The 15,587-nt window shown below is 35.4% G+C and overlaps 1 protein-coding gene across 2 annotated transcripts; it reads left to right on the forward strand.

Annotated features, from left to right (window-relative positions):
• The first annotated feature begins 898 nt into the window (after positions 1-898).
• On the forward strand, positions 899-14,506 carry sec14l8 (SEC14-like lipid binding 8). Of its 2 annotated transcripts, XM_043240563.1 has the most exons (12): positions 899-1,035; positions 1,343-1,418; positions 4,679-4,722; positions 6,061-6,123; positions 6,373-6,561; positions 7,403-7,498; positions 7,592-7,652; positions 7,773-7,856; positions 8,174-8,280; positions 12,992-13,131; positions 13,270-13,439; positions 13,524-14,506. In XM_043240563.1, the coding sequence occupies exons 1-12, from the start codon at positions 982-984 to the stop codon at positions 13,625-13,627; spliced, it is 1,188 nt and encodes a 395-aa protein (XP_043096498.1). In that variant the 5' UTR covers positions 899-981; the 3' UTR covers positions 13,628-14,506. The 2 variants fall into 2 exon arrangements, with proteins under 2 accessions (XP_043096498.1, XP_043096499.1); XM_043240564.1 differs by lacking the exon at positions 899-1,035 and having other exon boundaries at positions 1,346-1,458.
• The last annotated feature ends 1,081 nt before the right edge of the window (positions 14,507-15,587 follow it).

A 15,587-nucleotide genomic window follows, 5' to 3' on the forward strand; every position in this document is an offset into this window, starting at 1 on the left:
GAATACAAAATAAAAAATGTATATATTGCATAATTAAAAAAAAATGTTTTGTTTCTTACACTCTTACATCTGTAACACACTATCACATATAACAACTAATGATTATAATAAGAACACCAGTACCACCAATAATTTTATAATATAAAAACACCAATACCAATTATTTACAATTATTGTTATTTTTAGGTAAAAACACAACTTAGTTACATACATTGATATAAATAAAATAATAATAATAGTAGTTGCTCTCATTTTGTTTAATATATTATTTAATATATATTTAGCAAACTATCACTATATAGTAAATAATAATTGTGCTAAGCAAAATTAATCGTATTGTTATTGTTTGTAAAAACATTGTTTCTTCCACTACTATATATGTAACATTCAACATATAGAAGTAATTATATTTATATGTGTGTGTATGTATATACATATATGCACACTTTTATATAGAAGCTAATAAAAGTAAATATATAAAATATATTAAAATAATATAAGAGGCAAAAGAATAACTAGTACAACATTTACATTTATTCATTCAGCATAGGCTTTGATCCAAAGAGACTGGAAACGAGGACAATGGAAACGCTCAAAATCAACAAAAGAGCAATGATACGCAAGTACTATAAGTTTCAGCTTAATTCAGTACACAGCAAAAAAAAGAAAATAGAGGCTAATGTTAGTTTTTAAGAAAACAAGCAGTTTTTAAATTAATAAGTACATTAAGTCTAAAGGTGGCTTTTTACTACTACTACTACTACTACTAATAATAATAACAATAATGATTACATAACTGGATGTGATAGATTATGCATTAATTTGATAAACCGTATAGTACGGAAGAGTGGTCCCGCAGCGCCCCCAGCGGCAGAGACGCAGCACAGCTAGTGGGAGGGACACGAGACATCACTGAGCGCTCGCGGTCTATCAGACTCGAGCTGATTTCTAGACAGTTATTCGTGGTGTACTCGTGGCGACATGAGCGGAAGAGTCGGAGATCTGAGCGTGAAACAAGCCGAAGCTTTGGCCCAGGTGAATCACTACCCTTTTATTTCTCTCAAGAGAATGCCGTGGATTTAATTGCTCCTTTTTGAATGAAACGACCGGAGAGGCCACGCGCTCGCCTCAGATCAAAACAGACGAGTCACGCTCGTTCTGAAAATCAGAACCAAAAGACCTTCATACGAGCCTAAAAGTGTTATGTTTTTTGCAGAGCTGTGTGAATTACGTAACTGACCAAGTTTTCGGTGTTGCCGGCACGTGAATAGATGTTGCTGGCGGATGTGCATGTGCAACTTTTTACTGTGACATTGCATAATTGTTCTTCTGTTTTCTTAAGTTTCGAGAGAAAGTTAAGGATATTCTACCCCAGTGTCCATCCCAGAGTGACCACTTTCTGCTTCGATGGCTGAGAGGTGAGCTACTTCACTCACGTTCGTGATGCACAGCGAGCAGGTAATAGGTTAAATATTAATTTCCTGCTCAAGTTGAATGAAAGAGAGAGAAATGATCTCTGTTCTATACTAATATACGTTTGAGAACAGTCTTGAGTCTCTTTTTCATGGATGTCAATATTATAACAGGCATTGGTAAAGTAATTAATTAATGTGAAAGAATGCATGACCTATAGATTGTGGAATGACTATTAATGTATAATAACAACTATTAAATAAAATCTTCTAAACTGATGCAGCCTAAAGAGTAGTATTGTATGCAATGGATAAAATGATTATGATATTAAGCACAAAATACAACCTGCCAAATAGAATGACCGTATGAATAAAAGGTAATGTATAGAAGAAAACCATAAAGGATGCAAATATCTATAGAGTCGAATCTGACTTATGTAAAAGATTGTAGATAGGGACGACATGTTCAGACAGTATGAATCACGTAATTGGATCAATGCTGCGTGTATCTCTGCAGTCAGGAACGGCAAGGACGAGTTCACAAAGTCCTGGAACTCAACGCATGATAGATTAGGCCTTCGTCCGTTGTTATGATTAGAAGTTATTTGAGTCTTTATGGCTATTTTATTAAGAAACAGAAAGCGCATGGGGGGCGGTAAGTTTAAAGTTAGTTAGTAATTCGCTAAACTTTTAGCTGACCCTCCAGAGTGGCGTTTGGACACCTCGCTGACGGCCTTACGGAGGCTGTGCTTTTGACAAAGGCTGTTTTGTGTTTCTGAATGCAGCCAGTATGCTGTAGGGATTTCTAGGCACCAGACAGAGACAAGCAGCGCGGATTTTGTGCAGGACTGCTGATGGAATTGTTTAATTAATCACTAGATTCATACGAACAGTGAAGCCATCTAGCGTGCGTGATGGAAGCTGGAGAATCTCATTAATCCTGACTCTGTGATCTGGATCATTCACATGCATACTTCTGCGTACCAGTATTATCATTTTTGTGCCGCTTTGGAGACTGTTGACACATGCACATTTCGTTAATAAAGGCTGTAGCGCCTCGCAAGTGTTGATAAGATAAAGGCTCGATTGTGAAACGCGTCATTGAGGTCTGCGGTGATGTGATATGAGTTCACTGCTGTGTAAGATTGAGTACACTGGTGCTGTAGTTCATGCGTACATACAGGCACATAGGTTTAGGTTTAGCAAGTTCTTTTTTGTGGAGCAAGGATGCTTAAAGTGACAAGACGTTTTTAGTCACAGCTAATTTCGTGAAAGAATGTTTCCACATAAATATTAAGCAGCACAAGTGTTTTCAGCATTGATATGAGCATATTAGAATGATTGCTGAAGACTGGAGTAATGATGCTGAAAATTCAGCTTTGCATCAACAGGAATAAATTGCGTTTTAAAATCTGTTAAAATAGGAAACAGTTATTTTAAATTGTAATATTATTTCAGAATATTTTTTTTCACCAGACAGGCTAAACACAGCCTTTGTGAACATAAGAGACAAATAAGTCAAATATCACTTTTGTTTTTGCTTGTAGTAATGGGAATTTGCACAAAACCGTAGCCTCGGTGTCCGTAACTCACCTCGCACTGTGTGTGCAAAAAACACAAGCATTATCTGTTACGTTTTCCGAACGATTAGACACATTGGCTTAATTGTGGACAATAAAATGGGTGAAAAAAATCTCACAGACTCGTTGAAGCCCTATCTAGTGACCAGAATGTCACAGAGATATCAAGAAGCTTGGGGTTGAGCCAGTAAGCAGACGCCTAGCAACCATCCAGAACACCCTGGCAACCGCATTAGCAACATTAGCAACACGCCATGGCGATTTCTGCATGGGCAAATGCACATTTTCTTTAAGTATAATATAAACAGTCCATAAATTAACTTAAAGTATTCATAAGAAAGCGATCGACATATCCTTTCCACAAAACACTGAGCACTTTTGTCAGCTGTGTCACATAATCTCCTTTATGAGTATTAAATACTTATGTATGACTCCATGTCTGACTAATTCTGGGTCAGTCGTGTCTCTCGGCCAGTCAGGTACAGACAAGTGTGACTAGATGACAATAAAATTAATCCACTGACTTTACAGGACTGTGGAAATGAATTTGGGTTGGGTTGAATTAGTAATGAATGTGTTTTGTGGTAGTTCTTGTTCGAGGATAGACTTTTCCCTTTATAGTAAGCCTATCTACATGGGAATATACTGAAGGTCAGCACAATGCGGCCTAACTAGTCTGCTCATGGGCCTGCACACGTTCTTTCTTTTCAACTAAACTAAGTTAATCTGTTACCAAGTAGTAACTTTCAGTGGCATGCGGTTATGTTGACTGAGTTAAGACGCATGAAAGCTTGTCTGGTGGAGTAAGGACGTTTGCTCTCTATGCTGCGAGTGCCTGCTTATTAATGGATTTTGTCTGTGTACCAATTTTGTAGCTAAAGATTAGGGCCGGAAACGAATAGTTTTCTCGTGCAAACCAGGGATGGGCGATATCTTAGTGTTTGCGATATATCATTGAAAATTCTCCTCACGATAAAAATTGCGATAATGACGATAAGTCTAGTCGATGGCTTAATGTGCGAAGCGAAAAGAGACATTGCGGAAGGCGGACGTGATGCTGAGGAGGAGCTTGTTGTTAAGTGAGGAGACTGAATATATACGCAGAACAATGAAAATGTCGGCAGTGTAAAAGCATTGAAAGTTTCAGAGAAAGACGCAATCGCTGCACGAGCTCTCGATCTATCTGCCAAGGGTTCAAAGTTCAAATCTGCACGAAAAGAGTGTCACTTGTCGGCTGCTAGGTAACCATTTCATGCATTTTTTAAAATAAAATAAGAAAGGTATGACGATAATAATAATTACAACAGCTCTGTTAATGCATTTATTTTAGCGGCCACACATAGTGTTCATATTGAGATCTGTAATATTTTTTCAAAGAATTCTCTTCTGCTCAGCGAGCTTGCTTAAAAAATGCATGCTTGATTTAAAAATGGCCTCGAAAATGGCCAAATATGGTTAAATGGTAAATGTTAAAATCCCTAACTTTATTTTAAGTGAAATTGTGCTTTGAGAGTATGAATAAATAAATAGTCTGTGTTTACATTTTAAACTTGCAATTGATTTGAACTATTATTGCGTAATAGTTATGTGATGTTTTGCAGCACAGGTAATGAAACGCGACTTAAACATAACATAATCTGCTGTTTTACAGAAGAAAATCATTTATAATAATGTCTTGTTTTACAGCCAGAAATTTCAATCTTCAGAAAGCCGAGGCCATGCTGCGCAAGGTATCTTATATTTTTTGACATTATAAATATTTTTACTGTCACTTCTGATCAATTTACTGCATCCTTGCTGATTAAATATATATTATTATTATTATATTACAATATTATATATTATTGTATGATTTGATTATTTGATTACAGAGGCCGTCTCTGCATTTAATAACAAATTGTTCAATCTTATCATGATACTGTTCAGTGCTTTGATACAATCTGTATTGTTAAAAGCGTTATATAAATAAAAGTGATATATATTTAAAAGAAAATCCGACTGACCCTAAAATTTATGAATAGTAAAGTATATCTAACTTTGAGAGTAGGTTTAGGGTTAGTAGAATAAGTTGCACACTCATCAAAATAAAGGTAATGACTGCTAGTTGACATTTAGTGGCAAAGTTACTTGCTATTAATAGAAGGTCTAAAGTGGACTATTAAATTAAAGCGTTGCCTAAATGAACTCTAGGAATTACTCTAGTTCTGTAATTTAAATTCACAGTTTTGAATAATGTGTGATTATTTAACCTTTGGGCACAGACTGTGTCAAACTCTACTGAAAGATGAACATTTTTCGAATCTCTGGATTCATAAAGTTGATGGATTTGGGTGTGACTGACTTTCTCAATGCCAGGCTTTATGTCAGTGTTTGGTGTACATTACCCAAAGGCTTAAAATGACATGTTGAAAAAGACTATGTAATATGATCTCACTGATATTCCTCGTTTACACTCTGGATTGCTGATTTGTCTATTTTCAGTGTTACATGATCCTTCAGAAATCATTCTAACAGTTGTACTGAATATTCTGCGGATACCGGGATACACTAAGATTCAAGGGTTCGGGGTCATGTGACACTGAAGACTAGCGCAGTGGTGCTGAAAATAAAATAGATAAAACTCTTTACTGTAATTTAGGTCAAATAAGTGCATAAGAAACAACTTCTTTTTCAGAAACATAAAACAGGAGATCTGAAGTGTGCTTTTCAGGTTTTAATTACTGAGTCACGTCACTGTCTAATAACAGCTTATGGGCGATTACAACATGATCATTTAATGCTATTGAGTGTGTTTAAAGTGCTGTTTGTTTTCGCGCGAGTGATGCTTCTGTAGTCCGCGGGTCTTCTATTTCGTACCCTTTGCAGGCCATCTTGTTGTGCCTCTGAACTCTGTTACCAGTATCCATTGAACCTGAGGTCAAAGCGCAGCAGTATCTAACACAAATTATGTTGTTCAGAACTGATAATGGTGACGGCATTTGCCGGTTCTCAATCCTGAACATGCAAATACAGGTTCAGGGCAAAAACACAGACGTGTTTTTTAATCATGTGTTGTTTTTCATGTGCAGCATATGGAATTTAGGAAACACATGAAAGTTGACACCATCCTTACGGAGTGGCAGGTGCCAGAGGTATGACGCATTTGGTTTAGGATCTAGGAACACATTCATATCTGATGTATCTGTTTATCATATATATATAAAATAAAATATAATATAGTTTTTTTTTGCTACTGTACCATTAATTCACTTAAAAAAATGACATTTCTCAAACCTGTTTCAAACCCGTATGGGTTTCTTTCTTCTGTTGAGCACAAAAGAAGACATTTTAAGGAATACTGGGAGACAAAGGGTTGCCACTGACACTTTTTTTGTGCTCAGGTAATAGACAAGTATCTGTCTGGTGGCATGTGTGGCCATGACCGTGAAGGGAGCCCCGTCTGGTACGATGTCATCGGGCCTTTGGACCCTAAGGGTCTGATGCATTCGGCGTCTAAGCAGGACTTAATCAAGTCTAAAGTCAGGGACTGTGAGATTCTGCAGAAAGAGTGCGACCTACAGAGTCAACGGGTAGGTGTGGAGCTGTGAAACGTGATGAGGAAAAACTATGATAAGTGATATAAGTTTTATTTTATTTATATTTTTCCCTTCTATTTATTTTTCCCTTCTATTTAAAGGGGTCATATGATGTATTTGGTGCACTGCAATGTGTTTATGCGGTTTAAGGTTCAAAAAACATTATTTTCCACATACTGTACATTATTGTTTCTCTGTACACAGCTGCTCTGCAGGTTTTAGGAATCGGTCTTGTGTAAAAAGCGCTCAACACATCAGAATATTTGGGTTGCACAGTGATGTAAATACAAATTAACCACTGATTTCTACTGGTTTTAGTGGGTTTCTTTTAGAAGCCCAAACAAAGTCGTTTTACTTTCACAACGAAACACAAGAGTTTCTCCAGAAAATAGCGCCGACAACAACTACAGTGAGAATAATAGCTCCGCCTTTTTTATTTGCGTATACATTTTGGACATTGTTATGAAAATGAACCCACTCTGTGACATGAAATGTTGGGGCGTTTAAACATATGACCCCTTTAATTTTTTTTTTACATTACCATGTCGCTAAACATAACCCGAACTATGAAATATTTTTGTTTACCAATAACCAAATCAGAACCGCAAATATGTAGTTAAATTATTGAAGCATAATCTTAAAATTGTCATGGTTTACAGGTTGTATGAATGTTTTGCATCCGGTGGGTTCAGCTGATAGAAAAGAAACCCTTGCACTTTAATAGTGAATCACACATCAGTCTTTCAAGTCATTTTGAGCAAATAAATCATATAAACGGTTTTTATGCATGTTTAATAGTTTATGTCTGTCTGTTTTTGCTTTTTTTTTGCTCCAGCTGGGTAGGAACATTGAGTCCATTACTATGGTTTATGACTGTGAAGGTCTGGGAATGAAGCACTTATATAAGCCTGCTATAGAGACTTACGGAGAGGTGTGTTTTTTTTGTATTTGTTTCTTGATTATTAATATATTGTTTGGTTCTTTTGGTTGCATTAGACACATGTCTTTTAATGTTCTTTCATAGGTTCTCACTATGTTTGAAGACAACTATCCAGAGGGACTCAAGAAGTTATTTGTCATTAAAGGTCAGTGGTATTTTCCAAACTTTGTCAGTTATTATTTTGGAATATTTGCTTACTTAGAAGTTATTGAATAAGCAATACTTATTACTTATGTCACTGTGATATACCGCTTTTCTGTTGCAGCACCCAAACTGTTTCCTGTGGCTTACAATCTGGTGAAACATTTTTTGAGTGAGGACACTCGCCGGAAGGTCGTCGTCCTGGGATGTAAGCGACCACGCTTCTTACTGCACTAATGTATTTTCAGGGATCCTACACAGTATAGAAAGAATAGAAGTTGCACTGCTTGTACAGAATTTCAGTATTTTATTACAGTATTTTCTCAATGGAAAAAGACATACTGTGGGTATTTCTAGAAGGAACTGACCAAACCAGACAAATTGGCATTGTCAAGTGACTATTTTGAACTCACTTGCTTGCCAAACTTCCATTTGAATTACTTGCTGCTTGTTCCCATTTTCAGTTTTGTGTGCAACACTGAGCATCAAAATTCTCAAAAGAAGCTTCTTTTTCTGTCTTTTTAGCAAACTGGCAGGAGGTTTTACAGAAATACATTGACCCTGAGGAGCTCCCAGCATTCTATGGAGGTAAACTGACCGACCCTGATGGTGACCCCAGATGTAGAACTAGGGTGAGTAGTAAAACAAAGGGCACACTTCATTCTTCATTCACACTTCAAATCACGTTGACTTGCTAACGAGCTAACGTTTAGGTGTAACTATTTTTTTTATCTTTCAGTTGAAATTTAATGGCACTTAAAGGGATAGTTCGCTTCGAAACACTTAAAGGGATAGTTCATTTTGAAGCCACATGAATCTTTGTCCAAAATTGGATCTAATGAAGAAACAAAGACCCCTACACCTTAGATGCTCTTGGGGTAAGCTGATTAATTTTAGTTTCAAAGTGAACTATTCCTTTAAGATATTAACGTGCTCTGCGAAAGCCACAAGAAAATTAGTCAGTAGTTTCCGTCTAACCCATATGCAAAACCAATTTTTGATTGACAGAGCATCCTTTATCTGATCATTTATTCTGAAATCAGCACTGAAGTACTGATCAGCTGTGTAAAATATTAAGAGGTTTCAGAGAACGTATTTGGAATTAATGGGGTCATGCATTGTACTATGAAAACATCCCGTTAGTTTCAGAACTTTTCTCGTTAGTCTAAAAACAGGTCATATTGAAGCTAGTCTGCTAAAACAACAGCTTGTGGAATGTGCCGCTCTGTGATGTAAGTGTGGATAAGCATCACCTCCGTAGAAGAAGATCCGTGCCTGCTTCTACCTCGCTGCCTGTTTGGCCCCGCCAATAGATTTGCATATGTAGTGTGAATAACGGGAAAGGCAAACACAGTTCTGCACAGAAACCAAGCAATAAAAATGCTCTGGAGACAACAAGATGCTTTGCAGTTCCCAGTCGTAAAAAAAAAAATCCAGACAGGCCGCTTCCAACTTGGCTCTTGCTTCACTTCATTTTCACATGGATTCTTAAAAAACAAGATACAATTTGACGTTTTGTTTTTTTTTTCAGAAAAATTGAAACTGCTGCACACAAAGGAAGATATTTTGAAAGAAAGTTTATAACCAGGATGTTTTGGTCACCGTTGACTTCTATAGTAGGAAAAAAAAATACTAGGAAAGTCAGTGGTGACCCAAAACAGCTTCCTTTGTTTTCTGCAGAACAAATACATTTATACAGGTTTAAAACTACTTGAGGGTGAATAAATCATTACAGAATTTACATTTTTGAGTGAACTATTCCTTTAGGATATTTTTTTAACTGTTAGGTCTATATTTGTGGCTTTTATCTCACAGCTCAGATTTTTTTCTCGCAAGTCTGGTGGTTTTTCTCAGTATTCTAAGTCTGCATCTTGCAATGTAGTTTTTTAATCTCACAATGTTATTATTGCAAATGTGAGTTAACGTGCTATTCTGACTTTTTATATTTTGCAATTCTCAGAAGTTCAATAAAAAAGTCTGAATGTTAAGATATAAAAGTCACAGTTACCTTTTTTTTTAATACATGACAGAAATGATCTTCCATAGTTAAATATTTAATTTATATCAAACAAACAAACAAAAGGTTAAATGTACAGTGTTTATACAGGGTCCAGCCACCAACATTTAACCTTTTATACTTTTAACCACCAACCCAAAATGCAGTCTTTCTGTTAAACCACCGAAATAAAAATATGGGGAACAACACAGTTTCATGACAGTTTGCGTCACAAAGTTTCACTGGCTTTTAGATCACGATCTGCTACAAATATATTAGGTAAATAGCTAAATAATTCCAATTAACAAATATAATCTTTTAGAAAATAATGCGAAATACAGATTCAAATGCAAAAGTTTATTTTGGATTATTTGTATTCTGTTACTTTTGTCTTCATCTCGTGTCATAGAGAGATGCTTAGCAATTGGAATTTTCTTTAGAAGTATATATTTTTGAAATGAATTAAATATGTCTTGAATTTGACTATTGCCTGTTTAGTTCAAACCTATAGGAGCTTCCTGCTTATCCTGCTGCTATTACACCCCCATGATTTAGCAATACCAGGAAATGTAGCTGAGAACATAGTCAACCTGTTGCCTCTGACAGTCGGCTTGTAGATGTGTCCCAAAGCAAGTAGGATAGCTGTCAAATGGCTGTTTATCTATATCAGTTTATGCTTGCACAACATTTTAAGCTTCATTATGATACGCTTGATGCCGTGTGGTGTAATCTGGACAACAGCGTGTTAGATTGCTCCACTGGTTATTGCATAGACTGATTACTCAGTTGATCAGCTGGCAAGGTTGCGGCTTTGGAACACATGACATGACTAATCTTCCCCTCCAATCTGTCTAAGCATTGAGGATATGATTCTGTTTGCGATAAATCCTGAATGTGAAGAGCAAAGGGCTGTTATGACAGTGGCACTGGCACTTAGAAAGCTGTCGAACTGACATCGAGTACTTTTTTAACCCTCTGGTATTCCTCGCTTAGGGGACTTATGCTCAGTCCAAATCTAATAATTGTACCTTTTTAATGAAATTACATATAATACTTTGTTTCAATAATATTTATTCTGTAAATAAATGTGCATTTTTGTAGCTAAATAATTCGGTATTCATTAAAAAAAAATTAAAAGACGTAGTTCGCTATCAAAAACGTACTTTTCTGAAGATAAACTTGATCGTCATCCACCGGTGGATACTCTGCGTGAATGGGTGCCGTCAGAATGAGAGTCCAAACATCACAATAATTCACTCCAGTCCGGTCAAACCATTGCTAGCTAATATATTATATTATTATACCTAGCTATAATGTTGCTCCAGGTTAAATAAATGTTAATTTTTTTAAACTACTGCTTTAAAACCATGATATATTATTGTGCCGCAAAATCACCAAGTATTGTACCGTTCCGATAAATCAAACATTGTTCTTTTTTATTTATAACATTAGAAGTCTTCGATCTGAGATGACCAAAGACGACCAGAGGGTTACATTTTTAATTTCTAAATATAATTCTGTGTTGGTGCACATGTAGGATTTAAAACATGGATCGCATTCCTAATTCTGAACTGAGGCGTTTTGTGTCCGTATGTAGATACACAGGTAGAGCTGCTGCCCCCTGCAGGACTGGAAATACTAAAAAGACCTCAGAAGACTTTGTAAACGTTCAAAGTGGATGGATATTTAGTTTTTTTAGCTACAAATATTTATGAGTCTTTGTTGGACTGTGATATCTCACAAGTCAAATCATGTTTGTTTTCAGTGTTTAAGGCTAGAGAGCTGAAGATAGAAGTTGTTTATTTTGTCTTAAAACCAGCTAGAGTGTTTTTTTTCCCTCTGGTGAGACATATGGATGGCAATTTCCTTGCCTATTAAAACTGTGATTATCCTTAAAGAAAACCAGAGCACTTCCTTCATGGGAAAATCGCTAAAGGGGAAAGGATGCAAGTACTCAAGAAAGATCTGTTTGTACTAATAAGCACAGAAGAAGTCATTACATGTTTGAATGACACAGAACAATCACAGAACAGGCCTCTATTGGAATGTCTTTACACAAGGATGTTTTATGGAGTGAGTAATAAAATGTCTAAATCCAAATTCACATGCTTCAACTATACATTACAAAAATGTGTGCTATTAGCATCTAAATGTATTAATATGATTTTAGCAGCCATGACTCCAGTCTTCACTATCATTCAGATATTTGATGTTAAAGAAACGTTTTATTATAACTTATTATTATAACAGCTTAATATTTTTGTGGAAACATTTTACAATTTAGCATTCCTTGATATATATATATATATATATATATATATATATATATATATATATATATATATATATATATATATATATATATATATATATATATATATATATATATAGATAATTAAAATAGAAACCAATTTACTGTTTTGGAAACATAATTTTTTACTGTTGATTTTGATTTGTTTAATCATTTTTCAGCATTTTTAAGGGAAAGCTCCACTATGCTATGCTAAAAGTGCTATCTCCAAACCCGGAGATCGACTGAATGGATTCAAAACGGTAAAACTCAACTCATTAACTCTGGAGGAGTTGGAGAATGAGCCTATTTCCCAAAAAAGTGGATTGGGTCCTTTAAATAAAAAACGTTTATTAAAAAGAACTTTATTATCATTATTACTGGCTACCATAAAATGTATAGTACGTGAATTTGGATATTGAGCTATTTAATGTGCACAATTATCTATGATATTGAGTGTCTACATTTGTTTCTGTGCATGAAAATAATAATGTGCATGAAAGTGCATCATTCTGAGTGAAGCACCATTTCTTAAAACATCTTTATATTTGAGTCTGTGACTCCAGACAACGTGACCTTAACTCTTTATAAAGTGTCTGATGTTAATGTTGTCAAGTTGTTTGTTTTCTTATTGTGTTTAGCAACGATTTAAACTCTTCATTTCTGTATTTTCCTGGATTCCGAGCTTTTGAAAATGACTTAACATGAACACATCTGCAGGCTGTAATGTTTTAATGTTTTTCTCTTTGAGTAAAATACTTCGCCCATATATGTAGAATAATAAATCTCCATCTGTACATGTAAAGGTTTGTCTTCTTTATTAAAAGCCACTTTAATTTGGGCTCCTTTCCTGTCTGTTTTTTTCCTTTTGTTTTCTAATTTTCCATTAAACGCTTTACTAACTTTAAAGGTCAGGCTTTTTTCTTTTGCACTCACGATGCTCCTGTAAGTTTCATTCTCCGTTTATTTGGATTTTTTTCATTTAGATTTTACCAACATTTCTCAGCTAAGAACATTAAATTAAAGTAACGTTTGTTTGTTTTTTGGTTTTTTTCAGATTACATTCGGGTCAGAGATTCCCAAGACCTACTATGTTCGAGACTCCATTAAAGTGGACTATGATGAATCTGTGACTATCGGCCGGGGCTCATCTCATCAGGTGGAATATGAGCTACTTGCACCAAACTGTGCTCTAAGGTTAGCAATCTGAGGAGGAAACACAAAAATGTTTTTTCTAATACCAGTACAACACAAAAATGCTTTCTGAAACTGGTAATAGACATGCAGTTTGCCAGTCTATGCGAGATGCTCTACTTTTTTTTTTTTTTTTTTTAGATGGCAATTCACCTGTGATGGCGCTGACATAGGTTTTGGTGTATATAAGAAGAAAAAGATTGGAGAGTGGATGAAGGCCAGTGAAATGAATGAAATTGTGCCAAATCAGCGTTACAATGCGCACCTGGTGCCCGAGGACGGATCGCTCACCTGCCCTGAGCCAGGAGTGTGTAAGTGCAGGCTTAACAGGCTTTATTTCATATCACCAGTTGAGGTTAACATTAAATGCACTTACTGTATTTTGTTTTATTCAGATGTGCTGCGGTTTGACAACACATACAGCATCTTCCAGTCCAAAACGGTCAGCTTCACAGTGGAGGTCCTCCTACCTAGTCAAATCAACCAATCAGAACGCTAGAAATAACGGCAACAAGCAATTGATTGAGATTGTGAATCGCAAAGAAATTGAAAAGCATGACCAACTCATGGCATTTTATACAGTATATCTGCTGTACATAATGAAGGAAAATATTATTATAATGCTGCTCTCGAAAAGGAGAGTGTGTACATGGATTAAACTGACTAATCGCTGCATTAAAAGTGGTTTCATCCGCTAATATATATCTGGATCTAGACTCTGATGCCAGTGTGATTCTCTTAGCTTAGCTTGGTTTAGTTAGTTTAGCTGAAGCTGTTATCAAATTGATTTATCGTGTATTAATGAAGTGTTGAGCTTATCAGTGAGCTCTGGTGTAATTACTCGACTGAAACTGTCTTGGTGTGTATTGTTGGAGCTTACCCCTCTTTATGATTGCCTTAACTCATGCTCTTGAATTTTCTGTATCTGTTTAGTTCCTTTTTATCGTGAGATAATTTAGATAATGAACTCTGAGTCTGCACGGTTTTCTCCCAGAATGTGGTAAGAGGTTACATTATTACCCACTTTTATGTTATCAGCACACACAAATATGATACACCTTTTGAAATATTTTGTTTACAAAGAGCGTGACTTGATACAGAGTATGACGACGTCATGGGTGGCATGCTTTGTTTTAATCCTCTTTAATTAATTGAACTAATTGATGTTGTAAACTTTTCATAGTAAGATTTTATACCTCAGGTCCTTGTGTTTACAGTAACAGTGCCTGTATTTGATTCCAGCAACATGTATCTGTCTTGTAAGTGATCACATTGTATTTTGTCTGATTTTTGTCTGTTGATTTTGTAATATTAATGTAATTTATAAGTGATATTGTATTGATTTTCATTAACTAATTAAATGTATACATTAGCAAAACCATATCTGTTTCAATGTATATATATATATATATATATATATATATACACACACACACATACACATGCATCATACACGAGTGTCTAGCTAGTTCCCATGCACAGATTAATAAATCTACTCTAAAATTATTTAACAAAAAAGTGCTTTAATGTTTGTTTATTTATTTATTTATTAATGTATAGTTGACGCCTGTCTGATGGCTCCATCTGTTGGTGAAGTATGCAAACTCTTAATAATGAGGTTAATTGGCCTACATTAGAAGAATGCTCCATTAAAATGCAAATAATAACGCATCGCTGCTGTTTAGCCCCGCCCACCTGTGTTTGTAGTGTTTATGAGCTGTTTATTCGGTTTTGACCAAAATCACAGAGCCTACTCTTCTTTCTTAAGTTTGAAGGACTTTGCCTAAACACTGGTCTATTAAGTCAGTTACATGAAAAGGTATGAATATAGAAAAAGAGTACAAATTGGTCTAATTTGAATATGAAAAGTAAGATCGTGCTACAACTATAGTTCGAATTGGTTTTTAAAATAATTTCTATGTTTATGCAACTGGCACATGTAATTAATTTTTAATCTAATATGCTAATTTGTTCAATAAATATTTCTTGTTGCTATCAATTATCAATAATGCCTAATTTTGCTGAATTTTCTGATCAATTGAAAACATTTATTTGAAACTGTGACATTATAAATGCCACTTTTGATTCCTATAACGCGTTCTTGGTGAATGGTTATGGTTTCTTAAAAAAATGCATTTTATAATTGTATCTATTTTATAATATTTTTTCAGACGTACTTAGGACAGTAAAAAGGCTCAACAGTACAGAAAAAAAACAACTGCATCGGTTGCGTTTTGCAGACAGGCGTCGCGACGACCTCCCTCGTAGGGGTCCTCTAGGTGGAGACTGGATTTTTCAAGCCTTTTTTCCTCATTTCTGTGCCCCGTGATGGCACTGGTACACGTTGATTATTTTATCAACTGAACGTGTTTATCGCACACAATATGGACAAATTATTAAATACATAAATGAGAAAATACCTAAAATAGTATTTTATTCATAGACTTGTATCCATAACG

The sequence above is a fragment of the Puntigrus tetrazona genome, chromosome 5, assembly GCF_018831695.1.
Source record: "Puntigrus tetrazona isolate hp1 chromosome 5, ASM1883169v1, whole genome shotgun sequence".
NCBI lineage: Eukaryota > Metazoa > Chordata > Actinopteri > Cypriniformes > Cyprinidae > Puntigrus > Puntigrus tetrazona.

Coding starts and splice junctions, on each gene's coding strand:
- sec14l8 (XM_043240563.1), top strand. CDS start 982: ATGAGCGGAAGAGTCGGAGATCTGAGCGTGAAACAAGCCGAAGCTTTG. Junction 7,499..7,591: donor CTATAGAGACTTACGGAGAG/GTGTGTTTTTTT, acceptor GTTCTTTCATAG/GTTCTCACTATGTTTGAAGA. Junction 7,653..7,772: donor GAAGTTATTTGTCATTAAAG/GTCAGTGGTATT, acceptor TTTCTGTTGCAG/CACCCAAACTGTTTCCTGTG.